The sequence below is a fragment of the Chlorocebus sabaeus genome, chromosome 26 (assembly GCF_047675955.1).
Source record: "Chlorocebus sabaeus isolate Y175 chromosome 26, mChlSab1.0.hap1, whole genome shotgun sequence".
Taxonomy (NCBI): domain Eukaryota; kingdom Metazoa; phylum Chordata; class Mammalia; order Primates; family Cercopithecidae; genus Chlorocebus; species Chlorocebus sabaeus.
The window spans coordinates 53,531,911-53,544,611 of NC_132929.1; the positions used below are offsets into that span (position 1 = coordinate 53,531,911).

The 12,701-nt window shown below is 39.8% G+C and overlaps 1 protein-coding gene across 3 annotated transcripts in view; it reads left to right on the top strand.

Annotated features, from left to right (window-relative positions):
• HMG20A (high mobility group 20A) overlaps positions 1–12,701 on the top strand; it is a 70,013-nt gene that overhangs the window by 35,494 nt on the left and 21,818 nt on the right. The window contains exons 2-3 of one of the 3 annotated variants that reach the window (XM_038010223.2): positions 5,830–6,018; positions 6,533–6,625. In XM_038010223.2, coding sequence (XP_037866151.1) covers positions 6,537–6,625 — 89 coding nt within the window. In that variant the 5' untranslated portion in view covers positions 5,830–6,018; positions 6,533–6,536. The remainder of the gene's footprint in view (positions 1–5,829; positions 6,019–6,532; positions 6,626–12,701) is intronic. The other 2 variants (XM_008015755.3, XM_008015754.3) reach the window with 2 other exon arrangements.

Consider the following 12,701-nt stretch of genomic DNA (forward strand, 5'->3'; position numbering starts at 1 on the left):
TAAATGTTGAGCAAAATTGATGTTAAAGATTCAATACTTAGACATGAATATCTAACATAAATGGAAAGTTGAAAATTCCAGTACAGAGTATACATCAATTAGCCATGTTCACTAAAGTAGACATGAACACTGACTCCATTTTTTGAAGATAGTCTCACTCCTTACAAATAATAAAGGAGAATGTATACATGAGGAAACATTTAGAGAGTGTATTGAGTGTCCCCCAGTTTCAGAGTTAATCCATTTAAAAGATACATAATCTGCAAAAGTGCCTGCTTGAGCAATAAATAAATACTAATTCAATGAGGAGCCTCCTTCAGTTGAGGGGTAAGATGTGGCTTTAGGCAAAGTCTGGCCACAATATTGTGATGAAGGTATGAAATCAAATGTATATTTAACAAACGCCCATGATATGCTCAGAACTGGAGTGGGGTAAATTTAAAGGTAAACAAGGCACTGTTCATAACGTAACAAAACATATAACTAAGGTTTAGAAAAGGCAAGTGTAGTACAGTGAGTCAAGTATTATGATGGGTGTTTAGTACAGAATGCTCTGGTCGTACATAAAAGGGGCATCTGATACATTCTTGATTGATCCAAGAACACATACTGAAAGAAGACACATCTAAGGTGGGATGTGAAGGATAAGAAAGTATAATTGGCCAGACAAGAGAGACTGGGGTACTAGGAAGTATTCCAACCAAAGACAACAAGTGGCAGTTGCAGATGTAGAGGTCAGAGAATATGGTGCGTTTTCTCAGAATGAATCAAAGACATAAATGTAAGAGCTGAAATTATAAAGCTCTTAGAAGAACACATAAGGGTAAATCTTCATAACCTTTGATTAGGCAGTAGTTTCTTAAATATGACACCTAAAGCACAAACAACCAAAGAAAGAAAAATAATTTGTACTTTAAAGTTAAAAATGTTTATACTTCAAGGAATACTATCAAAGTGAAAAGACAACCCAGAGAATGGGAGAAAATATTTGAAAATAGTATATCTGATAAGTGTCTAGTATCTACAATATAAAATGAACTCTTGCAATTTTGCAATAACAATACAATTTTTTACATGGGCAAAGGAGGGCGAGTGTGGTGACTCACATCTGTAATCTCAACACTTTGGGAGACTGAGGTGGGTGGATCTCTTGAGGCCAGGAGTTTGAGACCAGCCTGGCCAACAGGGCGAAACCCTGTCCCTACTAAAAATACAAAAATTAGCTGGGCATGGTGGTGCATACCTGTAATCCCAGCTACTACTTGGGAGGCTGAGGCACAAGAGTCACTTGAACCCAGGAGGTAGAGGTTGCAGTGAGCCAAGATCACACCAGTGCACTCTGGCATGGACAACAGAATGAGACTCTATCTAAAAAACAGCACACACACAAAACACAATTTGAAATAGGATTTGAATAGACAGTTCTCCAAAAAAGATATACAAATACACAATATGCATAAGAAAAGATGCTTAACATCTGTACTCATTAGGAGAATACAAACCAAAATCACAATGACATACCACTTCACATCTACTAGGATGGCTCTAATAAAAAAGACAATACCAAGTGTGCTGAGGATATGGAGAAATTGGAACCCTAATACATTACTAGTGTGAATGTAAAATGGTAGAGGTGCTTTGAAAAACAGTTTGATTTTTCCTCAAAATATTAAACATGGTGGTACCAGATGTTCCAGCAACTCCACTCCTAGGTATATGCCCAAGAGAATTGAAAACATGTCCACACAAAAATTTATACACAAATATTCATAAGCAGCAGCGTTCATAATAGCCAAAAATTAGAAACAACCCAAGTCTATCCACTGATATGTGGATCAACAAAATGTGCAATAGCCATCCAGTATAATATTATTCGCCATAAAATGGAATGAAATACTGATACACGCTACAATGTGAACCTTGAAAACTTTATGCTAAGTGAGAGTAGCCAGACACAAAAGGCCACATATTGTATGATTCTGTTTATATGAAATATCAGAATAGGTACATTTATAAAGACAGAAAGTAGGCAGGCATGATGGCTAACACCTGTAATCCCAACAGTTCGGGAGGCTGAGGCAGGAGGATTGCTTGAGGCCAGGAATTCAAGACAGCCTGGGCAGCATAGCAAAACCCTATTTCTACAAAAAAAATTTAAAAATTAGGCAGGCATGGTGGCACAAGCCTGTGGTCCTAGCTACTCAGGAGGCTGAGGCAGAGAGATCACTTGAGACAAGCAGTTTGAGGCTTCAGTGAGCTATGATTGTGCTACTGCATTCCAGCCTGGGTGACGGAGCAGGACCCTGTGTCTTTAAAAAAAAAAAAAAAAAAATGGTATTAGCGGTTGCCCAGGCCTAGGAGGACTAGTAGGAAGGGAGAATGGGGATTGTTTGCTAAAGGATATTGTGTTTCTTTTTGGGATGATGAAAATGTTCTAAAATTGGTTAGGGTGTTGGTTGCACAACCTTGTAAATACATTAAAAAACACTGAGTTGTATGTAGTAAAGGGGGGAACTTTATGGTATATCAATTATGTCTTCTAAAAAAGGCAACTTAGTATGCTTTTTGGCATGAGTTGGGGTTGAGGAATATGAAAAGATAATGCTGACTGAGTTAGAGGGATTTGGGTGAGTTTGGTTGAAAAGCTTTGACAGAGATAATATGGCAGTTGGGAAATATCCTAAGAACATATAGTGATTACTAAGAGCATAGAGGGCCCAGTTGTGATTGGATGCTGTACATTTATAGTAATACTCTTTATTTTGTCTTTTTTTTTTTCTCCACCATCTTGAGCCAAAACTCAAGAGTTGATCTACTTCTGGTGTATAGAAAGATATAGTACAAGAGAATTGAGTGCTGGCAAAAGAACATTTGCAATGTAGCCGTCGAAGCTAAGCTGGACAGAGAAGGGGAAATCAAGGGCCATAAGAATAGAGGTTTGCATGTTTAAAGGTCAGTTGTAGTAGGAGAATTAAGAGAGCTGAAATGATGGGAGATGGTGGTAAGAGATTTTTGGGTATGAGGTTGATAAACCAAGCAACCTGATGTTTTAAAGGAACCAAGGGTTTTGCATAAAGCCTGTACAATGGAAAATGAAATGGGCAGAATCTCACCTCTCAATTCTGAGGTGTATGGTTGGAGAGGGAGTGGTGGGGAAGGAATATGCTGCATCTCTATGAAAAGACTTAGGGAAGTGGGGTTAGCATGTGTAAACTAAGAAAAGGGCGCTTGAAAAGAGCCAACCCCAGAAACCGGAAGTACAAATATGCTTCCAGCACTGTCCAACACATTTAGAATAACATAGTCACATTGGTGTGATCATCCCTATTACTGGGAAAGATTACTAGAGCAATCTTAGTTGAGGAACATTTCTTCAGTTCCACCTAATTTCCTTTGTTCTGGCCATATATTGACCATAGCAATGTTCTGATTATGATCTGGCCTACTAGATGACTACAGAGAGAGAATGTGTTCACTGGTCAGTAAGTATCTGGTGCGCTTAATATAATTCTCATTACAATCTTTGTAATCATTAAAATATTTTAAATTGGCACTCTTTTATGTATCAATTTTTTTCAGTGAGTGGTTAGTGTTAGAGGGAATTTTGGGATTTCCAAAGCTCAGGACTAGACCCTGGTTCAAAGTGTAAGTGGCAAAGTAATACCATTTTTGTGAGGCTTCCTGGTAGAAGCTGGATAAGTCCCCTCTACTAAGAAACATCTGCATGATAGACCTGTTTATATAAAGTGCAGTGAAGAGCCAAAGTTGTATATTGCTTTGCCTTTGAACAAATTTCTCTTCTTTCCCCTTCTAGAGCAGCATTCATCACATTTCTTAAGTGCTTTGCGTAAAATTTCGAAGTTCACTGTGACCCCCGTACTGGGACATCATCAGGCACAGATGCTACATGTGAAGGGCTTTTGGCAGTCAGTGGCTTGGTAGCCATGATTCCATTTGAATCACTCCCTCGTGGACCATATGAAACACATTCTACCAGGATCCCAGACATATTATTGGGAATCATTGTATTTTCCAACTTACTGGACTAGTTTAGAGGCTTTTGGGTTTCACTGCACTTTTCTTCATTTCCTTCTTTTGTTGATCTTGGCCCCTTAACCTTCCACCCACTTTATTACTCATCTCTTAGGGACCTGACTACTCAGTAACACTGAGAAAAATGTATCTGAAACCATATGGTTTGAGTACAGCAAACTTAAGAGAGGGGAAATAAAAAAGGAAAAAATGTGTGTTCTCTGAACTTCCTTTGTTTATATGATCTGTTTATATGTTGTTAAGGTTATATTATCCAGCTGCCTCCCCACATTTCAGAAATGACTAAAGATATCTGGAAAACACTCTTAACAGGGTCATGTTGGCATAGTGAATGAAAAGACACTTCATTTGTCCCCGCACCAGATAATATATCTTCTTTTGAGGCATAGGAGCAATGCCAAGAGCTTTAAAGGCTGAATCTCAAGGTTTTTGAAAGGCCATTGACTTCTAGGGATTCTTTTAGAAAGAAACCAGTCAATGCCAGGCGCTGGGGCTCACACCTGTAATCCTAACACTGTGGGAGACCAAAGCGGGCAGATCACTTGAGGCTAGGAGTTCAAGACCAACCTGGCCAACATGGTGAAACCCCATCTGTACTAAAAATGCAAAAATTAGCTGGGCATGGTGGCACGTACCTGTAATCCCAGCAACTTGGAAGGCTGAAGCACAAAAATCACCTGAACCTGGGAGGCATGGGCAACAGAGCGAGACTGTGTCAAAAAAAAAAAAAAAAAACCACCAGTCAAGTGAGTTCCTTAAGGTATATACCTGGTCATTTGAATGTTTGCTCACTATGGATAGTCTATATGGTATCTAACAGATATTACAGTTTTCTTTTCGTAGAATGAACATTGGCATTGGTGTGAGGTGATGTTAGCAGCCGTTAAAGCCCAGGCTTTAATCTGGCATTTGTATAATGTGAATTAAAACTTAAGTACACTTGAGTCAGAGTTATTCAGTAAAACATGTAGAATGGAATTTTGTGGCATTTATTAGAGCTGTTCCACTTGTTAACACCTTATCTTGAAGGAACTGAAAAGAGGTAGCAAGTGTTCCTGCAGTAGAATAAACTGCTTACTCTGGTTGAGTGAGAAGTTCCTCTCTACCTTGCATGTTCTACCCACTGTAATGGGTAATATTTGTACAAAGATGTGTTTTTCCCATCAAGCTATTTATGGAACTTGGCCTGCTAAATAATAAACTTAGAAGTGAGAATAAGAATAAGGAATAAAACATCAATGTTATCTTTTGGAAATAAATCACTCCATTGAACATGGAGAATGTGGTCTTCATGTCATCGGCATTTTCTTCATATTTCCGCTTCCGTGGAATGATCCTGGCTCTACTAATTAAAAAGAAAGAGTCTTTCCTTTTAATTGCTGTTTCACTAGGTCTCCTTAGCAGCAGCACCTGAAATAACTCCTGAGGAAGCTCCTAAGTGAATTCTCATAATTTGCTTCTCAATTCTCCCAGTTGATTGAGGCACTCTTTTTCTGGAGTGCTTTGCAGTTCTACGTAAGTGGCTGACGTTTGGGGTCACTGCTGAATATTTTGTTTGAATATCCCTTTCATGATGAAGGAAAGGCTGCTGCTTTTAACTACATGGGATGATGCCCTTGGTGGTAAGCCTTGAAAGGCAAAAATCGTTTTTCATAGTGATATGCTAAATGAAATTATTCTTTGTCACTTTGTCCTTTTGTCCGTTCAGTCTGATAACTTCAGTTCTTGTGATTTGTTTGTTTTCTTCAATTAAGCTTAGTTGTTTCCTGTACCCAGGTGCATGCTATTTCTGCTCTTGGTTATGATGGTGTGTGGAGCATATTTCTGACCTGGAAGTGTGCTTTCTTTGACTCAGAGCCACATCAGCATGCCTTCCATCCTCTACTTCCTTTGCATTATTTCCTTTTGGAGGGCTCAGTTTGCCACCATTTAATCTACAGATGATTCATCTGGGACTGAGAACTGGTAATGCTGTAATAACAATACCTTTCTTTATATAATACTCAATGCATTTACTACCTTAGACTTTCTCTGTTTATGAAGCACTTTCATTTTAATCCCTCACAGTAACCCTTTGCGTTAAGTCAGCAATTTTGTCTTAGTCTAAGATGGTGAAATTGTAGCTCAGAGAGCTTAAATAACTTGCTCAGTGTGGCAGTGCTTCTGAGTTACCCTGCTTAACAATTTCTACAGGAAATGAATACTTTTGAAGATACTCTGGATAAATAAAAAGGATTTTTCCAAACCACATCCCAGTTGTTAAAACCTAACTTGTTTTCAGTCTGGTCAGTTGATGAGACCAAGGTTAAAAGGCCCATTCACCATACAGTTTAAATTGATGTGTCCAAGTCAAGAAAATAAATATTTAGGTCAGTTTTTATTCTGTTGCTTACGTGATAAAGTTCAGGAAATTAGTGGAACTTGAAATGGAAGTAATTAAGCCATTAATTTTTTTATTACTATTCTCTTTTCCTTTCAGAGAGATGGAAAACTTGATGACTAGCTCCACCCTACCGCCCCTTTTTGCAGATGAAGATGGCTCCAAGGAGAGTAATGATCTGGCTACCACTGGGTAAGCAGCTGCTTTGGGACATTGGACTTCTCCATAGGCCTCAAAACAAAACTTCTAACAAAGGAAGAAGTCCTAAAGAGGCAGTTTTATATCATAAGAATAGAGGGTGCATTTGTTTCACTTTGCAGAGAGAGTGACAGCCATCATAAACTACTTTGTAACCTGCATTCAATTATCTTTTGCAGTGCTCTGGTTTTTGTGAACTGATTGCAGTGCTCTGGTTTTTGTGAACTGATACAACAATATGTGGAATCTAGCAAACATTGGTGACTCCAGTTAAGAAAATTATATAATCACCGTTAAGGAAATACCTGCCACAGTGCTAGCTCTAAAAAACAAATACATTTTCTGTTCAAATTGCCATAGATATTAAAATAGTTTTTTCCCAAAGATCAGATTTTTTAATGTGGTTCTTTATTCAAAATGCTTAGTAACTTCACCTGACTTCTGTTCTTTTCCCCATCCCACCTCGTTCTCCGTTCTGTGGGATCTTTTGAGAAATATGTAAAGAGATACAGAAAAGGGTTAATAACACTAGTCTACCTCTTCCCTTAAAATCTCTGTTCCACTTGAATTTTTGTCCTTTCTGGATATTTAGAGGTTATTTGGCAAAGAGAAAATGTGTTTACTAATAGACTGAAGTGCTAGCTAATCCCTAAGATGAATTATTTTAATATTCTTTGGAGCTCTTTAAAAAATAGGCTATACTTTGTAATTCTGTTTCCTTCCCTCACATTTATTTCTCACCTCGTTGATATCCGCCTTTGACCTCACTACTCAGATGAAAGTGTTCTCCAAGACTTTTCTAAAGGCTGCTTAGTTACTGTATTCATTCAGTAAAAACTTTCTGAGTATCTACTATGTGCCATTGTTCCAGGCATTAGATAGAAAGCATTGATCAAAACAGATAAAAATCATAGACCCTTTAAAGTTCAAATTCAACTTGAATCAGACAATAAACAGGATAAATAAGTAAAACACATATTATGTTGATAAGAACTATAGTTTTTTTGTTGTTTTTTTTTTTTGAGACAGAGTCTCGCTGTGTCGCCCAAGCCTCATCTCCCGGGTTTACGCCATTCTCCTGCCTCAGCCTCCCGAGTAGCTGGGACAACAGGCGCCCGCCACCTCGCCCGGCTAGTTTTTTGTATTTTTTAGTAGAGACGGGGTCTCACGTGTTAGCCAGGATGGTCTCGATCTCCTGACCTCGTGATCCGCCCGTCTCGGCCTCCCAAAGTAGAACTATAGTTTTAAAAAAGAAAAAAGTGGAGAAAAGGGATAGGAAGGGTTTGGGGATGCAGTTTTAGACAGGATGGCCCAGAAAGTGTTTAATGAGAAAGTGACTTGAATAAAGACCTGAAGGAAATAAGGCAACTAGCATGCAGTTTTCTGGGGAAGATTATCCTAGGCAGAGGGAGCAGTAGGTGCAAAAGCCCTGAGGCAGGAGAGTTTCCATCTTACCGAAATAGCCAGGAGGCCAGTGTGGCTAGAGCACACATAGCAGCAGAAGAAGCAGTAGAGGATTACATCAGTGCTTCTCAAACATGAATTGCCAAGAGAGCTGATGAAAATGCAGATTCTGATTTAGAAAATCTGAAGACCAGAGATTCTACATTTCTAACAAGCTCCCAGAGAATGCCAGTTCTGTTGGTATGAGACCCATACTTTGGGTAAGAAGAGACTAGATCATAGGGATCAAAATGTTTTTTAGAGATCAAAATAAACCCTTTAACTTTTACTCTGAAGTGGGAGAGCATTGGAGGGTTTCAGGCAGAATTATATGATCTGACTTACGGTTTAATAAGATCCCTCTGACTGTTGTATTGAGAATAGAGTGAAGGGAGCAGGGGCTGGAATGAGGAGACCAGTTAGGAGGCTCTTAAAATAATTCAGGAGACAGATGATAGCCTGAAGAACCATCATCGGGTGACTTTCACAAGAGTGTTTTTGGTGGAATAGTAGGGGCAAAAACCTCATTGGAGTGTGTTTCAAAGATAATGGGAATGAGGGGTAGTGAGAAGTATGGAATTCTAGATATATTTTGAAGGTATACCAAACAGAATTTGCCTGAAAGAAAGGATGAGGAATGTAAGAAAGGAGAAAAAAAGCAGTCAAAGACAACTCAAAAGTTTTGGCCAAAGCAACTGGAGGGATGGAGTTGCCGTTAGCTTAGTTGGGGAAAACAGAACAAGTGTGGGAGGGAGTTGTAGGAGCTCAGTTTTGGAAATTTTACATTAGAGATGCTTATTAGATATCTAAGTGGAGATGTCACATATGCATTTTGATATCGGGTTCTGCTATTAGGGGGATGTTTAGGCGAGACAGAAAGTTGGGATTTATCAGCATATAACATTCAAAGCCATGAGACTGAGTGAGATCACCAAAGAAATGAGCACTCTATGGATGGAAGAAAGAAGAGATCTAAAGCCTGAGCTCTGGGATACTCCAGCATTTAAAAGTCAGACAGAGGCCGGGCGCGGTGGCTCAAGCCTGTAATCCCAGCACTTTGGGAGGCCGAGACGGGCGGATCACGAGGTCAGGAGATCGAGACCATCCTGGCTAACACGGTGAAACCCCGTCTCTACTAAAAAATACAAAAAAAACTAGCCGGGCGAGATGGCGGGCGCCTGTAGTCCCAGCTACTCGGGAGGCTGAGGCAGGAGAATGGCGTAAACCCGGGAGGCGGAGCTTGCAGTGAGCTGAGATCCGGCCACTGCACTCCAGCCTGGGCGACAGAGCAAGACTCCGTCTCAAAAAAAAAAAAAAGAAAAAAAAAAAAAAAAAAAAAAAGTCAGACAGAGGCCGGGCACAGTGGCTCATACCTGTAATCCCAGCACTTTGCTAGGCGTGGGTGGATCACTTGAGGTCAGGAGTTCGAAACCAGCCTGGCCAACATGGTGAAACCCCCGTCTCTAATAAAAATACAAAAATCAGCCAGGTGTGGTAGCACGTGCTACCACACCCAACTACTTGGGAGGTTGAGGTGGGAGAATTGCTTGAATCCAGGTGGCAGAAGTTGCAGTGAGCCGTGATTGTGCCACTGCACTCCAGCCTGGGTGACAGAGCAAGCTCTGTCTCAAAAAAAGAAGAAAAAAGAAAGAAAGAAAGAAAGAAGGAAGGAAGGAAGGAAGGAAGGAAGGAAGGAAGGAAGGAAGGAAGGAAGGAAGGAAGGAAGGAAGGAAGGAAGGAAGGAAGGAAGGAAGGAAGGAAGGAAGGAAGGAAGGAAGGAAGGAAGGAAGGAAGGAAGGAAGGAAGGAAGGAAGGAAGGAAGGAAGGAAGGAAGGAAGGAAGGAAGGAAGGAAGGAAGGAAGGAAGGAAGGAAGGAAGGAAGGAAGGAAGGAAGGAAGGAAGGAAGGAAGGAAGGAAGGAAGGAAGGAAGGAAGGAAGGAAGGAAGGAAGGAAGGAAGGAAAGAAAGAATAGGAAGAGTCAATAGAGTCTAAAACGAGTTGCTAGAAAGGTAGCAGAAAAGCCAGAAGAGTGAAGGGTCCTGGAACCCAAGTGAAAAAAAAAAAGTATTTCAAGGAAGGGGAAAAGATCAACGTGTCAGATGCTTCTGGTACATCAGGTAAGATGGGGGCTGAGAAATGACACGGGATTTAGCATGGGTGTCATTGGTGGCTTTGACAAGAGTTGTAAACACAAATCTCCTTTGAAGTGGGCTTAAGGGAGGAGAAGTCAGTAAGTATAAACAAGTTATTTCCAGGGGTTGTGCTATAAAGGAAAGGAGAAAAATTGGGACCTTAACTGGAAGTGGGATTGAGTTTTTTTCTTTTCATTTTGTTTTGTGTTAAGAGAATTAATGTCATACGTATATGCTGATTAGACTGATCCTGTAGAGAGAAAAGAATTTGTATTGCCAGAAAGGACAGAATTGCTGAAAATCTGCCCCTGGGTAGACAAGAGTATGTGAGATCAAGGGTGCAAATAGAAGGGTTGTTGGCTTTAGCTAGGAACATGGATAGTTTATTCATGGTAACAAAAGATCCCCTTTTTTTTTTTCCAGTCTTCGTCCAACTTGTCATCAAGAAGGCATGTGATGCCTTTGGCCATTCCTGTTCACTTAAGTCAGGGATTCATGGGATTCTGTTTTCCCGTGTGAATTCCCAAGTGATTCCTGTCCGCTTAAGTCGGGGATTCATAGGATTGCTACTCTTTCCCAAACCTAGTTCTTACATTTTACCGAAATAAGAATGTACAAGAATTAGTAACTTAAAAATTGATGGCACAGTTGAAATGAAAAATGACAGTGAAAGAACAAGTTGCCTAACACATCCAAAATGATTGAAATATTTGGAAAACAGCCCTGCAGAGATCAAACTGGATCTCGATGGTACCTCTTTTCAGCAAAAATGATTGGCATTGATTTCATAGCTTCTTTTACTTAACCTTTTTTAAAGGACCTCAAAAATGTAGGAATCTCCTGCTAAAATCATCTATTATGTTTCCTAGAAAGGGTCAGAAAAGTATAATTGCTTTCAGTCCCAAGACAGTCTGCTTCCTGTTTTCATCCATTTCTTGGTCCTCTGTAATCTGGGATTTATTCTCATAATTCCACTAAAACTATACTTAACTAAAATTGGCAGTGACCTTCAGGTCTTCAAATTTAGCAGATACTTTTTGGCCTATCTTATTTAACATCTGCAACTTTTTACTTGGTTAGCCACTACCCTTCTCAAAAGTCTTCCTGCCTTGGCCTCTGCAGTCATCTTCTCTCCAGTTATCTTAATGCCCTTCTCAATCTCCTTCCTAGTTTTTCTACCTTGCTTATACAATGATATTGCTTCAGCCGAGTTCAATCCTGACTTTTCCTTCTTCTCACTGTCTTTCTGGAGAATATCTAGCACTGCCCATTATTTCCATGGACTAACGCCTCTCAAATCTATCTTTATGCCCTTTTGTTCCACTTCTGTTTTCCTGGGGCATGTTTCCAGTTGTCTGTAGTACATTTCTACTTAATTATATTACAAGTGTTTCACATTTATCATTTTCTTGTCTGTCTGTCCACACACACATACATACCCCTGTTCTTACCTTGGTTAATATTAAGTACATAACCATCAATTGGAAGCCTCAGAATTACCTTTGACTCTTCTTTTCTTTCACTATTAAAGTCAATCAGTTATTAAGTTCTCTCCATTCTACCTTTTTTTTTTTTTTTTTTTTTGAGACAGAGTCTTATTCTGTCATCCAGGCTGGAGTGCAGTGGCATGATCTCGGTTCACTGCAACCTCCATCTCCCAGGTTCAAGCGATTCTCCTGCCTCAGCCTCCCCAGTAGCTAGGATTACAGGCACTGCCATCATGCCCAGCTAATTTTTTTATTTTTAGTAGAGACAAGGTTTCACCATGTTGGCCAGTCTGGTTTTGAATTCCTGACCTCAAGTGATCCACCTGCCTCAGCCTCCCAAAGGGCTGGGATTACAGGCGTGAGGCACCACACCTAGCCATTCTGCCTCTTGAGTATCTCTTAGCTTTCCTTCTGCTCGGAATCCTGCCTGCCTTTGTCTCTCACTTAATCTATTACAGTAACCTCTTGATAGTCTCCCTTTCTCCTTTTATACCCAGTTCTTTCTATCTGGAATGGTGTTGTTTACCTTGATGAATACATACTCATCTTTTAAGACCTCCTCTATAAATTCTTTCTTCACATCCCTGCATACATACAAAATTCATCATTCGCTCTACCATACCTCTATGGTACTTTTAACAAGCCTTTATTTTAGTACTTATGTTGCATTGTAATGATTCTCTATAACACTATGGGTTGTGCATTCTTTCAGAATAATGACTGAATATTACTCTATTATCCATCTTTCTACCACTCTTGCTTTCCCAACTCCTCCCTCGGTCAAAAACGAAAACAAAAATACTCACTAGCACATGGCATTACCTTTCCTTCTATTCCTTTGTCCACATGTAATAAGATAAGTCCACCTAAGACCCTACCATCATCTGTAGCTTCTTGTGTTCGCTCTTCAGAAGGGTGAGATCTGGTTTGCTAACTCATCTGGAACAGTATAGTGGGAGCAGGAAATAAGTACATCTGTCTGATTTATTAACATGTATACCTGAACTT